This window comes from Xenopus tropicalis, chromosome 3, assembly GCF_000004195.4.
Source record: "Xenopus tropicalis strain Nigerian chromosome 3, UCB_Xtro_10.0, whole genome shotgun sequence".
Lineage (NCBI taxonomy): Eukaryota > Metazoa > Chordata > Amphibia > Anura > Pipidae > Xenopus > Xenopus tropicalis.
The window spans coordinates 81874078-81895122 of record NC_030679.2 but is presented as its reverse complement, the minus strand read 5'-3'; the positions used below and the strand labels follow the sequence as shown (position 1 = coordinate 81895122).

Genomic DNA, 21045 nt, shown 5'->3' with positions numbered 1-21045 from the left:
ATGGCCGCTTGACGCTTTGTTTCTCCGCCTGTGCTGCTGCCTTCCGTGTTCTCTGTGCCAGTAAGCTTAGAAATACATGACCAAATGGGGCGGGCCTAAGGTTGAAGTTTGGCGCTAGAAGGTTTTTAAGACAAGCTTCCGTGCTCCAGCTGAAGGTATCTCTCTCGCTCCGGCTTACGGTACTGTAAACAGAGTCCACTGTACAGATTTGTAAATAATGCCGTCTAAAAAATCCTCGGACTATGTTGCTGTTATCCTTATGGGGTGGGATTAATAATAAAGTTGGCTACTCTGACTGCTGCGGGATCTGCTAGTATGTGTTCTGGATAGGAATGCTGACCCTTCCTTGGCGGGAGATTAGGGGGAAGGGGAGGGTCATCGTATTATTACTAAAAGCTTGGATTTGCTGAGTTATAAGGCTCCTGAAGTATTTACTTGAAATAAAGTCATATAGTCACAGTGTTATATGGTTTGTAATGGTTACTGGCATAAACCTATTCTGCAAACTTTTAATCACAGCTACTTGTGGCAGTGATCAAAACACCTTGTACTAGCCCTAGTATCTCTTTACATTCGCTTGGGTTGCAATGCAAGCATGATTGGCACTTGAAAATGCTTCAGAAATATTTTTGACCACCACTTAGGGGCCCATTCATAAAAGCACACATTTTTATTTTGATTTAAAAAATAAATTAATATTTTTTCCAATTTATAGAACATTTCCTAATGACCACAATAATATCGTTAAAATTGCACTACTTTTTCGTGGTTTAATAAATGGTCCCCTAAGTGTCAGAGAATCCACAGCATTCTCCTCTAAAAGTAAATGGGATGCAGTACTGTACAGGTAGTGGATACTTGATCAGTGTCTCAAGCAGTAATTTAAAAGCTATTTAAAAAAAAACCCAAAAAACTGAAAGCTATTAATAAAAGTGATAATACATTCCACATTATTGCTTATATCAAAAGGTTTTGCAACAAAACTCATTCTGCTTATATAGTAAACAAAAAGGCTCTTAATCATTTGAAAAGTAGCTAAAAAAAAGTATGGTTGGTTACTTGGGTCTGAAAACATTGTCATTGTTATCTTATTTTTGTTAGAATTCCTGTTTGAAGCTTGTAAACCATCTGCTGGCTGAGTAGACATGGAAGGTGGGTAATTATGATTGTTTTGACCAGTTCTATAAGTCTGTTCCGTATAGGAATGCGCCGAACCCACTTTTTTGGGTTCTGCCGAACCCACCCTGATGGATTCTGCTGAATCCTAATTAGCATATGCTAATCAGGATCGGGAAGGGTTAAAAGTTGCTGCCTGCGGCTAAAATTCCCCCCCCCCCCCAAATTTTAAACCTTTCTGAATGCTAATTGGCATACGCACATTTATGCTAATTCGGTTCGGCCGGGACCATGGATTTGGCCGAATCCATCAAAAAAAAGGCTGGATTCGGCCCGAACCAAATCCGGGATTCGGTGCATCCCTAGTTCCGTATAACCCAGAGTCTGTCACTAACAGGGACAGAATACCCTTTGTTCAACATGACTTCAATAAATTATGCTTTTGTGAAAACATACTTTTTATCTATTGTTTTAAAAGTCTGTGTTTTTTGCTATTTCTTTAACTAAACAGGACAAAAGGGAATATGAAGCTATTCCGTGTTTTGTCCATGTAAAGATAAATTACTAGATTATCAGTATGCAGCTTTCTCCTTTCTCTCTTTTGTTGTGACTGTTTTGTTAGCAGGAACCCATTACGCAGAGGATTATCTGTACACTGGGAATATAATCATTTACCTCACAAGGACCAATCATGGAGTAACTTCAGTTTTCCTGTTTGCCAAATAGTTTACATAATTAAAATATATTTAGGACAAGCACTTTTCACTACACCCATGTTGAACAAGAGTTCTGCCTTAAATTGTTATCTCACATATTTTTCTGATGCTCAGAAAAAAAAAAAATCTTAATTTCCATTTTAGCAGTTGATGCTGACCTTGAGCTGCTAACCTCTTTGTTAGAAGAAAATGAGGCTGCTGAGAGTAATAGTGTTGAGAGTCATGAAGCCTCAAGTGAGCTTGATGAATATGATGAACTCTTTGATGGCGATGAAGATGGATCCTATCATGAAAGTGATAATGGAACTGAAGAGCAAACAGTGGATGGTGTTGAAGAAAATTTTGACACACTATTTGGTGACATTGATGATATTAATGAGGAGGAAACAGTTGCACCTGATACCAAGAAGCAATCTTCTGTTTGCCAGGACAAATCAAAACATGAATTAGAAGGTATGTACCATATATAAAACTTTTTTATGCTGACTTTTAAATACCAAGGAGATGGTTAATCACTTTTTTTTTTGTTAGGTACTCCCCCTAAACCCCAGGGAGGTGTTCTTCTTCTATGAAAAACACCATGGCCTGGGGTAGTATTTCTAGTAAGAGAAACCCCACCATTTTGCTTTCTTTCCCCATAAAAAAACATAACTTAAGTTAAGGAGGTAGATGGTGATATAATATGCATTTATTGATATCTTGATTAAGACCCACCATCTACTTGCCCTCTCTTCCTAATGTACTTCAAAATACTGCAAGTGTTCAAAGTTAACTTTATCAAACAGCATGTGGCTAAAATTAATTTGATTTGTGGCATTTCACTGAGCCTTTTACAAACAATATATCTTTACTGGCAATATCTGAAAAACTGATATTACTTAGTTTGTTACAATTTACTACAAGTTGCAGAGTAGGTGACCTCCCTTTCTGAGCTGCTCCTCAGAAACATGAGAGGGTAAGCCTTAGACAAACTAGTCAAAAATAAAAACACTGTCACAAAATGTCACTACTTATGTTGTGCTGTTTGACAGCAGGGGAACTGAAAAAGTGTTTGGAATGTGACATGCATTTTTTTATTGTATGCATTTTGTCATTTCAGATGAACTAAGAAAGATGCAGGAGCAGATGAGGAAATTGCAGAAACAGTTACAACAAACAGCACTTGCAAAAACATCAAGCCCTGGCAATCCAATGAAATCACCAGATAATAAACTGTTACTGTCAGGTAATCAAAAGGCAAAGTGAAGAACACAAACTTTTGGGTGTTCTTTTTTTCAGTACTTATTTGGTATTTATAAAAACAAAGGTTAAACCACTTGGTGTATGCTTATCAATAGGAATTATAATGTACAGGTAACCCTGAACATTATAAACAAGGAACAAAACTGATATAGGGAAAGGAGAAGAAAGAAATAAGTTACAGGGGTGGGACTGAAGAAACAAAAGAAGCAGTAGAATATATAGATATGTATCGTGTACATGAACATGAGAACAGTCCTACTGGTGCAATGAAAATATTTATATTATGATGAGCAAGGCCAGGGCAGGCTTTAGAGCTTTTTAGAACTGGACTACTAACAAAATTCCAGGTGTAGCACACCTGCAAAAACAGCTTGAGGAGAACACTGGTAGTTTTTTTTTTTTTATTATTTTTTTTATTTTACTGGTAAATTACAAATGATTTTTCTTTGGTTATGCATCAAAACCTATTAATGGGATCAAAATGAAATTACTTTACATTTTTTTTTTTTTGCGTGGTAAAATTGGCTCCTTCATCATAAACACAACAGCATACCAAGGCAAGTAATAATTCCGCTGGTGACTCACAAAACGCACAAAATTCCAGCCATTCGCGATATAAATTAGTAGTGAGTAGTTCAGCGATGTTAATCACGTGGCTGCAAAATATATGTTTGTTTCATTTCTAACCCCCCTCTTCTTTTCTAAACAAATTATGAGGCTGGTGTATTGCAGGAACTGAACACTCTGACTCTTGCATTTTCAGGTAAAACATTCCAGTCAGGCCCTTTACTGGAAAGAAGTCTGACTGTCCCAAAGGCCAATTTACAAGATACTCCCAAAAGGAAACAGAATCTTCAAGGTAGAAGCTGTATTACATATTACATTTTATATATCTGTATAATTTTAGGTTATTAAAAGTGAACAGTCGCTATTATAAAATATCTATTAAACAAGGATTTTTTGTGAATTCCTCAACTTGGTGGTCTTTTTATTTCTAAATTATACTGTTAACATAGCAAATAATTCACTCTACCATTTAAAATGTTATTTTTATTTAAATCTTTCTTTATTGAACTTAAAGGAAGACCAATGAGGTGGAGAAGACAAAAATGGAATGTAATAGTATACATTCTCATATTATCATTACGGTACACTATTTCCAAGGGATGGATGGAGATTGTCAGTAAGCGTTAGGGTGAGGGGTAAAGGAAGAAGTAAAATGTTATTTTTAACCCTACAAATGTATTTATTAATGTATTGATATTGGTGTGTAGGCTGCCATCTCAATGCATTGTGCCTGATTCTGCACTTTCAGCATCACATGTTAGAATTGCTTTTAGATAACCTATTGTTTCTCCTACTCCATGTAACTGGAGGGGTCATGAACCAGACCTAGCTTTTTACTACTGTGTGTTATCTGATATCTGCCACTTTTAGCAATACAGGTGTCGGGGATCTGCTATCTTGCTACCTGATTGGCTGCTAGGTAGTGCTGGGCGGTATGACCAAAAATTTATATCACGGTATTTTTCAAAATTATATCGGTATCACGGTATTTGACGGTATTTTTTTTTCCCCATGCATGATTAGGTGACCACCCCAAACACCCCCCCCCGCCACCCCAAACACCCACCACCCCAAACTCCCCCCCGCCACCCCAAACACCCCCCCCATCCCCTTCACATAAATATAAATTACTGGCCAGGCAGCCGCAGGCACCCCCGACAGCTCACATTGGTATCCGACTCTGAGTGATGCGTCCTAGCGACAGCGCTTTTGTAGAGTGTGCGCGCTGACGTCACGTGCGCGCTGACGTCACGTGCGCGCTGACGTCACGCGCAACCCGGAAATACTAAGAAAAATTGCCAGGAGGCGCGGACACCGGTATGCCGGTATGTCAAAAATTTATATCATTTTTAAAAAAAAAAAAAAAACGGTGTTCAGTTTATACCGGTATACCGCCCAGCACTACTGCTAGGTGGTGGGGGGGGGGGGGTGGAAGGAAAGGGTGATATTACTCCAACTTGCAGCGCAGCTATAAAGTGTGACTGAAGTTTATCAGAGCACAGGTCAAATTGCTGTGGCACCCTGGGAAATTAAGAATATGGCTAACCCCATGTGAAATTTCAAAATTAAATATAAAAAATAAATCTGTGCTTTCGAAAAATGGATTTCATTGGGGGAATCTGCTGAAAAAAGCTCTATTAACTGATGTGTTTTGAAAAAAACATGTTTTCCCATGACTGTATTCCCATAAAAAAAAAAAAAAAAATTCACCTGCTTTAATTTAATGGACATTTGACACACTGCATGGAAGAATTGTTTGCAATAGAAAAATGTATGGTTTATTAGTGCATTTTCTCGTTGATTGCTGGTGGAAAAACCACCTGTGGTAGTTATAATCTTACATGGTTAATTTTCTTTCTTGTAGATAAAAGCCCACTTCAAAAGCAAATGACCAGTTTCTTATCTCCTCCTGACAAATCTTCTACCAGACCTGTCTCATCAACAGCAACACAGCCTGTGCTAAACCCAGTTAGATCCCCCGTTGGTCAGCAATATCCTGTGGAGAAATTTTCTGGACTAAGACTAAGGTAATGTACATAGGCTATGATAATGGATAATGTTCTGATAATGAAAGTGTCCTGAACATGAGTTGTAGTGTGGTTTATTTGGTATTTATTTCTTACACCAGGGAAAAGGGGCCCGAACAAATATGGGATAAGAAGCCTAAGTGGCTCTGCTGTTAACCATTCTTTTGTTACTTTTATACATTCTTATGTAGCTATAAACATGCTGTCCTGTAAAGTTCCATAATTTATTGGCCTGCAATTTTTATGATAAAAAAAATTGTGCTATTTGGGTTTCCTGTTTTCCATGAAAAGTGCCTTTGGCTATTTTTTTTTTTTTTTTTATATGAGAGTTGAGTAAACTTATTGTTCAGTTTCTTTGGCTACGTTAAGATTTTAATTCCGATTTGAACAGTTTAGTGTAGTTGTTTCTTGAACAAGAGGGTTTCTATTATCTGCTTGAAATGAAATCTTATTGTTAAATATCTGTCCTTGCTGATAGGAAACCACGAGTGTCCTCTTCAGAAATGGAACGTAAAATGAACGGGCGTAAATTGATCAGATTGGCTCAGCTGCAGAATAAAATTGTAACTGAAAAACTGGAGGATGAAGATTGGGTAACATTTGGTGTAATAGTAAAGAAAATTACTCCTCAGAGTTCAAACAATGTAAGTGTGATTCTGATATGTGTCCTTAAAGTAGCAAAATTATTCTAAAAATCTTAATATGTCCTGAAATGTTTCATAATAACTATATAAGGATTCATTCTTGTAAGGTTTCACGTTTGAGGCTTTACATCTTTTGCAATGGACAGCACAAATACCTAAACTGCACATCATGCAAAAAATAAATCATAATGTGCATGTTATTTTCTTTGTTAAAATGATCATTTACATTATTTTACACTTGCCTAGGGTAAGACATTCAGCATTTGGAGGCTGAATGATTTGAAGAATTTGGATAAATATGTATCCCTCTTCTTGTTTGGCGATGTCCATAAAGAGCACTGGAAAACGGATCAGGGAACTGTTATTGGTCTTCTTAATGCTAACCCAATGAAACCAAAAGAAGGCACCGACGAGGTAAGAGCAGTTTGTTCTAATGTGTGCTACATATGGTGCTCAAGTATTTGATAACAAGGGACAGCATGCACAAAATCTGTATAGCTAGATGTAGCTAGGTTTGGTATAAAACTTAGAATGGTTTGCTGCTACATTTCAAGGCGTCAATTGAAGAGTGTATGTACTGTTAGTTTTAATTAAAGTTTTATAATTTATTTTTATATTTTGTGAAAAGCTGTCAGGTTACCCACAGTTATTTGCACTTACACCCTTCACATCCGAGTCCATTGTTTGTCTAATTGCAGTATCTGTGAAACCATGTTAAAAAACAAAATTATTTTTCATTAGGTTTGTTTATCTGTTGACAATCCTCAGAAGGTTTTGCTCATGGGGGATGCAGTGGATTTAGGAACCTGTAAGGCCCGGAAAAAAAATGGAGATCCGTGTACACAAATGGTCAACCTGGTAAGTGTCTAAGATTAATAATTTGCTTTTCTGGCAAACATGAAACCTAAAAATGATTATCATCAAAGAAGCAGAGATCCTGTTTAATCAGTGAAAAGAATTTTTATAAATGAACCAGATCACAGGAATCTAGCCATTGCTGGAGCAACTGTTAAACGGGATGCTGTGTTGGTTGTATCATCTAATTGACAAGTGTTTGGTAAATAACTTTCAACAAACTACCATCATTCAGCAGCTGAGACTGAGCTTGTCATTAAAATTGGGCACAGATCAACTAATTGTCCATTTTCTAACAGCTTGTTGGAAGTGATCTACAGTGAGTGTTTGCATTTTGAAGACTATCCTTATACAAACCCAAATGTGACTACATTTTTCAGTACTTACATATATATATATAATTATATATTACATATATATTTAATATTTTTTTTAATTTTTTTTTAAAGTTACTTTTGGTGATAGCAGTTAACCGGGGGTTTATTAGTAAGTAAATGTGCAGTCTTTTCGCTTCTGCAGTTAAGCACACTTTTTTTAATTTAGTACATGCTAGCAAATTTGTCATTTCTTGCTTGTCCCTCAGAATGACTGTGAGTACTGCCAGTATCATGTCCAAGCACAGTATAAAAAAGTAAGTTCCAAGCGAGCAGACCTTCAATCAAGCTACTCTGGTCACGTTCCTAAAAAGATGGCACGTGGTGGAAATGGTCTAAGAGAGCGCCTGTGTCAAGATGGATTTCATTATGGAGGTGTTTCTTCCATGGCATATGCCACAACACTGTGAGTGAATACAATATAATGTGAATACAATATTATGTGAATACATCAGAACAAAAGATAGTTATTTCTTTAAGTGAAATTCAGTCTAAATTTAGATTTAGTAATCAAGCCATTTAATTAAATACATTTTTATAGAGCATCTACTACAGCACCCAAGAAAACTGTCCAGTCAACTCTTTCTAACATGGTTGTTCGTGGAGCAGAAGCAATAGCACTTGAAGCAAGGCAGCAGATTGGTAAATTTCTTAATTTTGTCAACTGAACTTCTGCAGTGTTTGTTTAATATTGTTTGTGCATATCTGCTGTCGGCTATCCTACTGCATAAATAACCTGCACCCTCTAGTTGGTTGACAGCAGCTGGTGCACAACAGTTGGAGTGGACTAAAGAAGCATGATCCATTATTTTTATTCTTAGTTTTTTTTATACCTGTAGTTCCTTTTCACTTTTTCTATTTCTTCATATTTGCTCATCATATTCATATTACCTCTCATTTTTAGTGTCTTTTTCTGTCACTCTTGCCTTGCATTTTTATTTTAGCATTATTGCTTGTGTATGTTAATCCTTATGGTATACATTTTAAATAGCTGCAGCAAGAAAAAATATGGTACAATCTGACGAATTCAAAGAGCTGATGACTTTGCCGACACCGGGAGCACTAAACTTGAAAAAACACTTTTCTGGTGTTCCTACTCAAGGTATGCATTTCTTATTTTGCAGATTAGTCTTGTATGTCCACCACACAGAGCAATTGGTAACCGCTGTATACTTGCATCCTTTAGCTTTTCTTTATTCCATCTTTGTCTTAATTTTTTCCTTTTTAGCAAATGAAAAAGGAGGCCAGCCTTTTCAATCCATATCTGCATCAGCTCTTTTAAAGCAGCAGAAGCAGCAGATGCTGGGTGCAAGAAAGAAAAGAGCAGAAGAGATTCAGAAGAGGTGATGGTTGTGTATTTTTTTTTTTCTCTGTGTGCCATTGCCTTCGTTAATGGAAAACAGAATATGGCTTCTGGATTGACACCTTTTCAGTCTATTTAAAAGTTGGAACATGGCTAAATAATATTTATAATGTTTTAAAAATTTGTATGATACAGATGAGGAACACCAAATTACATTACATTGTCAAACATTTTCCTGAAACTATCCTTGAATTGACATATATTTACCCACAGGACTTTTGAGTGGCAGCCATATGACAATTGCTTGCAATTGTCATCAAGGGATTATACCAGAGTAGCAGTTAAGGATGTTTATGGTTAGCCAATCTGAAAAACAATTGCTGCCTAGGTAGTAGTAAGGCCTGTGACAAATGCATAATAAGGTTTCGAGGCAGCCAAATGGGGTGTGCTCAGCAGTGTTTGTCTAGCTTGTGCTATAGGCAGAGTGTTTATAAGTAGAAGTTAAATTGTGGATTTATACTGTCATGGTTTTGCTGCAGAGCAATGCAACAATCCAAAATGCTCCATAGGCCTAACTCTGTGCCATAGGCCTAACGCTGCATATAATATGGTGGGGGAAATAAAAAAAGAAAACATGATTTTTATTAAATATATTTTTCAGCCTGATAACTGATAATGTGTCATTTTCTTAAAAAAGGTTTCTTGAAAGCACAGAAAAATCAGAGAAATCAAGTACATTGGTATCTTCTGAGCGCTCAGTATTTCAGTCCCCAAAACAAGGTGCAGAATTTCCAAATGCACAGAAGATGGCAACACCCAAATTAGGCCGCGGCTTTGCTGAAGGAGAGGATGTTCTCTTTTTTGATATTTCTCCTCCTGCTGCCAAGTCAAATACTTCTGCTCAAGCTACAAAGGTATATATTTTCTTTGCTTGATATGTTTGTAGTTAAAATTATACATAACCACTTAAGTTTCGGATTTCATATATTTACATAGTTTATCATTTCATTGTATCAGTCCATGTGGTATAACAGTAAATAAAGTACCGTATATACTCGAGTATAAGCCGAGTTTTTCAGCACCCAAAATGTGCTGAAAAATTAACTCTCGGCTTATACTAGAGTCCCACCAACTAACACCCTCTGGTACCTGATTCCCTGTGTGCTCTTCTGTGCTCCGCTGGTTCCTTGCCCCGCCCCCCGGCGTGACATCACACGCTCCCTGCTTTCAGCTCTGGTGTCTGTGTCTAATGGTAAGGGGGAGAGAGAGCCTTTACAAGCAGGCAGGAATGGAACTGTTTGAAGCAGGCAGGCAACGGAACATCAAGCCTGCATGCTATTGAGGTGAGGAGGGAGGGAGCTCCTTGAAGTAAACCTCAAGCTGAATCCTCTCAGTTTATGATGTGCTCCTTTTGATAGACAGGTTGAGGAAGAAGGCATTAATGAGTGATTACTTCTCCAGGTGTCCCTGCTAGAGGAGGCAGTAGGGGGGAGCCTGGCATCTCGCATACTCATTCCCTGCACGTATTTGTTCAGTAAGATTGATAAATCCTATTTTATTGGAATTTATTTTGATTATTGAAACCTAGCTGCTGCATGTCCCATCCTAGGCTTATACTCGAGTCAATAGGTTTTTCCAGTTTTCTTAGGTAAAATTAGGTACCTCGGCTTATATTCGGATCAGCTTATACTCGAGTATATACGGTAAATGGTTTTTTTCATAGTAACCGATCCTGCTTGTAACACACTAGTTCTGACCTTCAAGCTGGCCATACATTGGACTATATTATTTGCAGATTTGATCATTGCTGTCCAAGTTTGCGGTTTCTTGGCCTGTTTATGGGGCCAAAATAATGGTGACCCCTAACTGATATATGGACAGATAACCAAATATATATCTATCTTGATGGCGTTAAAGGACATGTAAACCCTACATTTTCCTACAATGTGTATAAGTTGGGCAAATTTCCCCCACCCAAACCACACAATTTATATCCCCTCTGTTCACCAGCACTATCACATTTTTCTTAAACAAATTACAGTTTTCACACGGTGGCCATTTTCACATCATTAGTGACATTTACAACCACAAACAGTACATGTGCGCTGTAAAGTTCATGCAATGAAGACTGCAGTCTTACACAGGCAGAACTTACTCTGACAAAAAGTTCTGCTTGGATTGATTACGCTGAGGAGATGAGGTCAGGAGAAAAAAACATGTTTTCTCCAGCAGAGTGTACAACTAGAGCGGAGTTTCTATGGAACTGAGCAAGCTCAGTAAGCCAAGAGCCAAAGTCCGTTCCAAAGAAGGAGGCAATTGGGTTAGAGGAGGAGATAGAATCCTAGATGGATGCTGCAGCATTACTATTAACCCTTGAACAGCCATTTAAAGATTTTAGAGGATGTTCACTGATTACATTTATTGTGAGGGTTTACGTGTCTTAAATGTGGTAATCTGCCAATGGGTCTACAAAGTCCCTTCATGTTATCCAGTCATTTAACCAGGAGACAAAGACCTCTTCATTTCCATTCTACACCAACTTACACAATTTTTTGAGAAAGAAGTAAAATATATAATATGCTGCTAGTAAATTATCATACTCGTCAAACTCTATGAAATCTCTAGTGTTTTAAATATTAGCTTGAAAGCTTATTTGTATAGCTTATAATTAGCCTATGACAGGCATGGCATTTTGACCATTGCTCTACTCTTAAAGTGATACTGAAATGAAAAAAACTACTTTTTAAATGAATCTACATAAAAAGTTCCCTATAGGTCATGTTGATCATTTTTGGCTGATAGGGCTGTTTTTGTAAGTGTTACTTGAAATCCTAAACCTGACTGTTTTGCCAGCCTGACTGTCCCTTCTCAGCCTGTCAGTTATAGCTTCTAATGCTAATGGACTCCTGCTGCACAAATACTGTATGGCAGCCCCCTCACAGAGGAACATGGGGGATCAGATAGATAATGTAAAAGCATAGGACAAATACTTTTAGAAAAATTATAAATAGCATGCAAAGACAATGTTATGATAGATGTAAAAAAGGTTTCATTTCTGGTGTCAGTATCTCTTTAAGGCAAACCACTTTGGTTAAAATGCCCTTCATCCCCTTTCATTGCTTTCCATTACAAACAATGGTAAAGTCATTATCTGTGACAGATGGGCACCATCTCAAGCACTTATGATTGTCACTTGCATGTGCCATAGGCCAATCAACTGTAAACTGCTGTAAATTCTTAGCGTTTGTCTTCCCCCCCCCCCCCCCAGAATAAAATAAACTGTGCAAGACAAAATGACAGATAATGCTTTGTGTGCCATTACCCTGTTTTCAATGGCATATAACCCAGGCTGATTGACCAATATGATTAAAATATTTAATTTGTATTTTTACTTTTGACTTCTGGGTAAAAGAAATACAGGCATTTGAACTTCTGGTAAATTTTTTATGTAACTCTGGCCTGATTGTTTCCTTGTAGTAGCAGTGCCCTTAACTACACTAGCATAATGATTTCTGTGTGTATTTTAGTAGATTTTAGGTGTGGCTTTCAAAATTACTTGAAATCCTAGCATTCTCCATACCTGTAATATTCAATACAATATAATTCTCACAACAATTGACACCTTTTAAAAGTATGAAACCTTTTAAATGTGTGATGTGTTCTATATACTTTTTTTTTTTTAAGCTAGCAGCTATTCAGAAGCTACAAGCAAAAGGACAAACCCTCACCAAAGCTGATCCAAACAGCATTAAACGCAAGCGAAGTAGTTCAGCAGAAGAACTGGTAGCTCAGAGAGTGGCATCACATGCACCTGCATCAACTAAATGTAAGAAACAAAGTCTTTTTGAATGTTTCATTAATGAGTATTGGAGAAGTTAATGGAAAATTTGTGTGCACAAAAAATATATATTAGATAATATTTAAAACCCCACTTTTTTTAAAGTAAATATTAGAAATAAGTGTAAATGCAAATTAACTATAAAAATTATGCATATGAAATAAAAGTTTGTTTCCTTTTTTTAACTGTTTAGCTCCAGATGAGAATGAGCCAGCCATGAAAAAGCACAGAGAGCAGTTGGCATATCTAGAGTCAAAAGAGTTTCAGAAGATTTTGAATGCCAAATCCAAGCACACTGGCATCCTCAAGGAGGTATATAGCAGTGTTCAATATGATGTTGAAATTTCAGCCTTGTTTCCACAGGTGGCTGTATTTGCAGGGTACTGTAGTCTAGCTTATGTCTTGGACAATGCACCCAAGATCAGCACAAGAGACAAATCAGTTGTCTTTATTTACTTTTACAGTACTGATTCCTGCTAATGCAGTTTAATTTTTTTTTAAATACATGTATAAAAGATAAACCTCAAACAGGCATGTTTCTATGGACAGACAGGGAATCTGCCTAAAGCTATGCATTGTTGGCGAAGTGCCCCAGTACCCCTTTTTACAGCTGCTAGCTGTATGCTGTTGGTATGTAGTTTAAGTAGAATATTTTGCACATATCCACTGTTCTAAGCATAATCCTGTGTTGAACTGCTTACAGATAGCAGGTGTTGTGCCATGCATGGATCATGCTAATTTGAACTTGTGCATATACTTCACTTAGACCAATATGAAAGGGTTGTGGTTACGGTAGTTTAATTAATATGACAGATGCTAATGAGTTAACACACTTGGTGCTCTCTGTAGGGTAGTAAAATGCTTCTAAACCTTAAAAGCACAAGCATTCTTAAATGTTGGAGGCAAAGGTATCTATGAAATAGTAGGGTGGGGTTAATCTTGCAGGAAGGCACATTTACTGAAAGCAAGGAGTGGGGAAGTACATGGGCAGTTGCTTGTGCTTGTCTGATGATTCTTGCTTGAGATTGCGCATCACAGTCATTTTCCTCTACTTAAAGAGAAGGACAGGCTATATAACCAGGGTGTGCCAAAATGTTAGGCACCCCCCAGTGATTGTAATTGCTTAGTGAAACCCCAGCCAGGGTGTATGCAAGCTTGTGGTCCTTCTTCTTGCTTCTGTTCTCTTGCCTTATATTTATTTGGAGGACTGAAAACACCATAAAGTTTTTATAAAATAGTATTTAACCCATTCCTTGCTGGCAAAGAAGAAGAAAGCCTGCAGACACCGTATGGTGTATGTTTTAAAGTGTAAGGTTGCAGTATAGGAAAAGGCATAGTGCCTAGCAGTGTGCTTTTTATGATATGTTTTTTTGAGCTGGTAAAATACTGTTCTACCTGCACCTGGCTATGATTATTTGACAAAAAGACAAACATCATGGGTTACTGCCCATGTGGAAATTTGCCCAGTGTTTATAAATGAACCCCAATTATATTTGACTTCTGTTTATCTCCTCTTTAGTCTTAAACCTTTAATTATAGAGAGAGCAGAACATGCAGCTGTGATTGGGAGGTTGCGTGACATTGAGAGTCCTTGCCTTCACATCTCTGATGTACATGCACTAAGTAAATAATTTCCAGGTCACATGGTTGGGTGCAGCCAAAAAATAATTTTTGCTCGGTGGCCCAAGTGTAATTATTATTATTAACCTTATGAGAACTTTTGTGTGAGATACTGGCTCTTTAATGTAGCCAAGTAGCTGTAGTGATCTTATATAGAACTAAGATAAAATAGTTCTTACAATTACAAATCTTTTTCTCAGGCTGAAGCAGAGATTCAAGAACGTTATTTTGATCCCCTTGTAAAAAAGGAGCAACTAGAAGAGAAAATGCGAAGCATCAGAGAGCAAGAATGTCGTGTAGTTACTTGTAAAACGGTGAGTATATTGTAACAAGAATCCAGTTATTTCCTTTTAGACCTTTAAACCTTTCTACTTGTGTCACTGTAAGGAATATGTGAATATAAAGCCATCTTTTTGTATCCTGCAGCATGGCTTTATACAGTAATTTTTTTAGGGCAAGGTCATTGCACACGGGGAAGGGTTCTCCTTTGTTATGGTTTGCGAAGCCAGTAAGTCTGCCCATCAGACCACTTTTTTTCCCTATGTTGATAAACTGTTTCAGCTTTTCTGACTTTTCCCAGGCTTCCTTTCTATTATTAAATAATGCAGACTCTGCTCTAACTTCATTTTAGTGTTTATCATTTTTGTCCATGAACCCAAATGAAATGGCAGAATCTGCTTCATGACCCAAAACTTTTTTAAGAACTAGTTATATCTTAATTACTATTTTCTGTAGGTGTAAGATTTGTAAGATGTTATCATGGAGCCCACCCTAAACTGCATTGAAGAACCATCACATTTATCTCCAAGGGATATTGTTTGCAAAACTATGAGTTTAGAAAATAATTTTCCAGCAATGCAAAACAGGGCACCATGATATACTTTACTGACCTCTACAAAATTCTTTTTATTTTTTTTTTCTGCACAGTGCAAATACACTCACTTCAAACCTAAAGAGACATGTGTTAGTGAGAACCACGACTTCCATTGGCACAATGGTGTGAAAAGGTTCTTTAAATGTGCCTGTGGTAACAGAACTATATCCTTGGACAGATTGCCCAAGAAGCATTGCAGGTATGATACTCGTGAAAAAATTTCTGACTTTATTGTGCCTGAAAATAGTCATCTCTTACTATGCATGCGGTAGTTCGTGCAGGAGGGTTAGTGAGTGGATGAGCTAATGCTGACTGACCCCTTTATAAGGCTGTGAGAGTATCCAGTAAACAAGTATTATTGGCAGATTATGAGGAGGAATCTGAAAACCTATTCCTAAGGCAATTATAGTCAGTTATTTTCATTCAGGATGCTGCCGAATAAGTCCTACAAATCTCCCAGCCAGGGAAGCTTGGTGTGATACTAGGAATTCTAGTTCTGCAGCAGCTGGGGTACCAAAGGTTGACTGTCACTTCTCCATGCTTTACACACTGTATGTAATCAATTACGCATTTATTTACACTGTTCGTTATGTAAATTAAGCGGTCGCCATTTGGGAGGTACAGAGCACAAATCTAGTGTTTAATTTGTACCTTGTTAAGTTGGTCATTAGGGATAGGAAGGGTAAAAGATTAGGGGCATTGCTAATAAATTATAAACTAGTTGAAGAAATGTGTTTGGGTTAAGTGCTTAAAACTAGTAGATGTGCTGCTTATAAGAACTTAAGGCTTGATGGAGGGGAGGTTGGTGACAACAAAGGGTGGGGAAGAAACTATACACCGTGTTCACTGCAAAAAAACATGATGCTCTGTTCATGCAGGTTTCTGTTTACATGGTTTCTAGCTAATTATGTTGGATTTAGTGGTTAACAGATACTTTTAGTCACATCAAACATATTACCTACTGAGCCTGCATAAAAAGACCATACTACCAACACCAGTGGTTCCACACATCCATTTGTCTCTGATCAATGCCAGACATTTGTTTTCATGGCTGATTGCCATATACAGTGGAGGAAATAATTATTTGACCCCTCACTGATTTTGTAAGTTTGTCCAATGACAAAGAAATGAAAAGTCTCAGAACAGTATCATTTCAATGGTAGGTTTATTTTAACAGTGGCAGATAGCACATCAAAAGGAAAATCGAAAAAATAACTTTAAATAAAAGATAGCAACTGATTTGCATTTCATTGAGTGAAATAAGTTTTTGAACCCCTACCAACCATTAAGAGTTCTGGCTCCCACAGAGTGGTTAGACACTTCTACTCAATTAGTCAACCTCATTAAGGACACCTGTCTTAACTAGTCACCTGTATAAAAGACACCTGTCCACAGAATCAATCAATCAAGCAGACTCCAAACTCTCCAACATGGGAAAGACCAAAGAGCTGTCCAAGGATGTCAGAGACAAAATTGTAGACCTGCACAAGGCTGGAATGGGCTACAAAACCATTAGCAAGAAGCTGGGAGAGAAGGTGACAACTGTTGATGCGATTGTTCGAAAATGGAAGGAGCACAAAATGACCATCAATCGACCTCGCTCTGGGGCTCCACGCAAGATCTCACCTCGTGGGGTGTCAATGATTCTGAGAGAGGTGAAAAAGCATCCTAGAACTACACGGGAGGAGTTAGTTAATGACCTCAAATTAGCAGGGACCACAGTCACCAAGAAAACCATTGGAAACACATTACACCGCAATGGATTAAAATCCTGCAGGGCTCGCAAGGTCCCCCTGCTCAAGAAGGCACATGTGCAGGCCCGTCTGAAGTTTGCCAATGAACACCTGAATGATTCTGTGAGTGACTGGGAGAAGGTGCTGTGGTCTCATGAGACCAAAATAGAGCTCTTTGGCATTAACTCAACTCGCTGTGTTTGGAGGAAGAAAAATTATGCCTATGACCCCCAAAACACCGTCCCCACCATCAAGCATGGGGGTGGAAACATTTTGCTTTGGGGGTGTTTTTCTGCTAAGGGCACAGGACAACTTATTCGCATTAACGGGAAAATGGACGGAGCCATGTATCGTGAAATCCTGAACGACAACCTCCTTCCCTCTTCCAGGAAACTGAAAATGGGTCGTGGATGGGTGTTCCAGCACGACAATGACCCAAAACATACAGCAAAGGCAACAAAGGAGTGGCTCAAGAAGAAGCACATTAAGGTCATGGAGTGGCCTAGTCAGTCTCCGGACCTTAATCCAATAGAAAACCTATGGAGGGAGCTCAAGCTCAGAGTTGCACAGAGACAGCCTCGAAACCTTAGGGATTTAGAGATGATCTGCAAAGAGGAGTGGACCAACATTCCTCCTAAAATGTGCGCAAACTTGGTCATCAATTACAAGAAACGTTTGACCTCTGTGCTTGCAAACAAGGGTTTTTCCACTAAGTATTAAGTCTTTTTTTGTTAGAGGGTTCAAAAACTTATTTCACTCAATGAAATGCAAATCAGTTGCTATCTTTTATTTAAAGTTATTTTTTTGATTTTCCTTTTGATGTGCTATCTGCCACTGTTAAAATAAACCTACCATTGAAATGATACTGTTCTGAGACTTTTCATTTCTTTGTCATTGGACAAACTTACAAAATCAGTGAGGGGTCAAATAATTATTTCCTCCACTGTAGTGTTGTTCTAGTCCTTGCTTCTTGTATCCTCTTGTGTTTGTTTTTATTTATCTTGTTCTTTCTACTCTGCAGCACTTGTGGCCTCTTTAAGTGGGAAAGAGATGGTATGCTCAAGGTATGTATATGGACAGATTTGAATTTTGCTCTGTGTCTTTGTTGCTTTTTAAAGCAACTGCCCTGTATTGCTAGTTTGAGCATGTAAGCCCTAGTTTGGCTGGAGGGAACTAGGAAATAAATTCTTTACTACTAACATATTGCAGCTTTGCTTGCAAAAAAGATTAAAATTCTTAGTGCCATAACATATCCCTAGATGTTCCTTGTCTCTTTTTTGGTTAATAGTATGCAAAACTTTTTTTATGTTTTAGTAATTTGACTGCATCGCTGCATTTGCAGAGAAAAAACAAGATGGTGAACTCTTTATGTTTAAAAAACATATAAGGCATATTTGTAAAATTCAGATTTAGTATTTGTAGTCAAAACAAGAAATGAGCAAGCATATTTTCAAATACCACATGGCAGTGTTTGTTGTACATAGAAATGATAATAAAATATTTTGTGTTTAGCTAATCTGCCCTTGAACCCTGGGTGTTACTATGTTTGGTAATATTTTTCTGTAGCTATAGGTAGTCCGCTATTTAAAAAAGTATGTTTGGCATATTACCTTCTTATACATGAATGCTGCTTTATTATCTCTGCCTGTTATGTTTTCCCAGAGGTAAGCAAATCACACAGAGCATAACAGATATCTAAGACTAATGTGTTTTAAGTAGTAATTATGTTTTTTACATGATGTATTTTATTTTCTTGTTTTTAAAGGAGAAAACGGGACCAAAAATAGCAGGAGAAACACTTTTGCCAAGAGGAGAAGAACATGGCAAATTTCTGAATAGCCATTAAATGAATGAGTGGGTGGAATGAATATATTTTATTTAAATGGTCCACATAGTTCATTCTATCTGTGTGGTGACAGAAATGAATCATGGGATGGAAATACACAAATATTGCTGCTGTTTGTCTATATTAGACAACTTTTAGTGTAACAATTAACCTCAGTGGAATGTTTCTAGTATACTAGCTAGTAAACATTCTTTACATGTGATCCTTTAACCTCATACCTCATCTCGGTTACAAGCTATAGATCTTGGGCTACATGTTTGTGATTTTTTTTTTTAAATGCAGGGTAGATGTTGTAAATATGTATATGTTGTCATTTTTTTTTAAGAGGATGTTTTTAATTGTTACATGTAGAGCAAGTACATTATGCAGAATTAATTGCTTCTGGACAGGTATTAGATACACATTTATAAAGCTAACAATAAAATGTTTTAAAATAATTGCGTGCGACTTGATTTACTAATACTGGTCATTAATAAAGACATGAATTTACATGGTTTTCATTTTGGGGTCTTCACGCATCAAACTGTTCAGAAGAGCCCTGGCATTCCATATTTATAATAATTTGTCTTGGTTACCTAAGGATTGATAGATTTTTCAGAAATTTCATCTGAAACACTACCTTTAGAAAAACTTTGCAGATTACTACCGACTCAAGATAATCTAGTTCACCTGATCAATGATAAATGTTGATAAACAGGCCTGCCCTGTACCTTGAGATATGGTCAATTCAGTTGAATCATCCGATTGTACGGTAATATTGCTACTACTGACCTTTTGAACGCCTGTTATAATTACTGTGTACAAAACACCAATAAAAATCTAAGTTACAAAAAAAAAAAATGTCCTCGCCCTTTCTAAGCACATTTTCCCCTGCATCAGAGTCAAATTTTGTAACTGAATCCCCCTACTCTGCTATTGGTTTAGAGTCCATGCGACTGATGTGTGGCATCCACTAAAAACAGATTCTGTCTGCCTATGCTGCAGGTGGCAGCTAGCCCAGTTTCTCTCCGACTGTGCTGTCTCCCCCTTCTGTTGTAAAGCCCCTCCCTCCCTACTCTGCTCCTTATTGTGAGGCAAGTACTGAGAGTCTCCTTGCCTCTGAAGTTCTTGCTTAGCTCCCTTCTTGTATCTGAAAAAAAAAAAAACCTCAGTGCATTCCTGTGATGTCTCTTGCGCTCGTGTTATTTTTTCAGCACAACTTTTTTAGATTTATCATATGCAAGTCTTAAATAATAACCTTGGCATCTAAAACCTGTTGAGATGTTTGTATTTTCAACATTCAAGCAAGTGTTTATCCAGTTTTTTTTCTGTGTCATTTGAGTTTTTTTTTTTCATGTTGGAAAAACACAATCATGGGTTTCAATTCCAGTGCATTTCTGTGACATCCCATTTGAGATATAACTATGAAGATTTTCATTCATCCAGGTCATGGTATATCTAGTATAAATAAATCTAAAGCAACTGGACTTGTTAAGTAATCATTGAGGACGTTTTACTACTCATCCGAGCAGCTTCTTCAGTTCAACTGACTGGTATGGGAAGTCCTCAGCATATATACTCTTCCACTAATCCAATCACATTGGCACTTTGTAACTCTTCAGATGACATCTAAAACTCACAGAGGTGTGAATGCTTTGGAGTTGCTGTGTTTCAGACAAGGGGTAGGCGTGTCCTAATGTTCCATGCCAGAAACATAGGAGGAGTATAGCCAATCACAGCCCTGCAGTCACACAAGAAAAGACACACTTCAGTTCCATGTAGCTGCTGATTGGTTCCTTTAGTACAGGGGGATGTGCTGAGTGCTGGCTCCCCTGCACAGCCTAAGAAATAAGGCAGCATGAAGTGGACTAGTAGGGTTTTTGCAGAATTTTGTCATTAATTTTGTTTTCTTTAAGATCTGGTCTCGGGTCACTCTGCACAGTACCTTTTCTATATATTTTCTGCAGATTTCAGCCACCATACTCAATTTTCTGCTGAAGTAAATTGAAAAATTCTAGTTTGGCACCATGCATATTCCAATTTAATGTTCAAAGGCATGCATGTTCCATTTATTGAACTTAACTAAACATTATGGACATCGCAACATTAATTTTGATGTTGCTAAGGCAATTAAAATATTGAGCTAGCCAAAGTTCTGGCGTGCCAAACCTGTAAAACATGGGGGTTATTCTGAATTAAATAGTAATGTTTAAACTGGTCATGAATCCTGGGTATGATGTAGCAATTAACTGCAGATATCTATATCAGACAGAGGCATTTAATATTAGTTATTATGCATCTGATGTAACTA

The 21045-nt window shown here is 37.4% G+C and overlaps 1 protein-coding gene across 4 annotated transcripts; it reads left to right on the top strand.

Moving 5' to 3' along the window:
* The first annotated feature begins 65 nt into the window (after positions 1-65).
* mcm10 (minichromosome maintenance 10 replication initiation factor) lies at positions 66-19192 on the top strand. Of its 4 annotated transcripts, none has more exons than XM_012959060.3 (20): positions 66-155; positions 1102-1152; positions 1980-2285; positions 2932-3057; positions 3838-3933; positions 5506-5668; positions 6147-6312; positions 6559-6726; positions 7054-7170; positions 7751-7947; positions 8083-8183; positions 8533-8643; positions 8770-8884; positions 9542-9758; positions 12529-12670; positions 12876-12994; positions 14503-14616; positions 15230-15375; positions 17931-17973; positions 18675-19192. In XM_012959060.3, the coding sequence occupies exons 2-20, from the start codon at positions 1146-1148 to the stop codon at positions 18753-18755; spliced, it is 2535 nt and encodes an 844-aa protein (XP_012814514.1). In that variant the 5' UTR covers positions 66-155; positions 1102-1145; the 3' UTR covers positions 18756-19192. The 4 variants fall into 4 exon arrangements, with proteins under 4 accessions (XP_012814514.1, XP_012814513.1, XP_012814512.1 ...); XM_012959059.3 differs by having other exon boundaries at positions 92-179; XM_012959058.3 differs by having other exon boundaries at positions 92-179; positions 1977-2285.
* Positions 19193-21045: the final 1853 nt, after the last annotated feature.

What these genes read in the sequence shown, in the direction of transcription:
- mcm10 (XM_012959058.3), top strand. An exon ending in AAGGAAACAGAATCTTCAAG is followed by an intron (nt 3,934 to 5,505) that starts GTAGAAGCTGTA and finishes TCTTTCTTGTAG; the next exon opens with ATAAAAGCCCACTTCAAAAG. An exon ending in ATGGCATATGCCACAACACT is followed by an intron (nt 7,948 to 8,082) that starts GTGAGTGAATAC and finishes ACATTTTTATAG; the next exon opens with AGCATCTACTACAGCACCCA.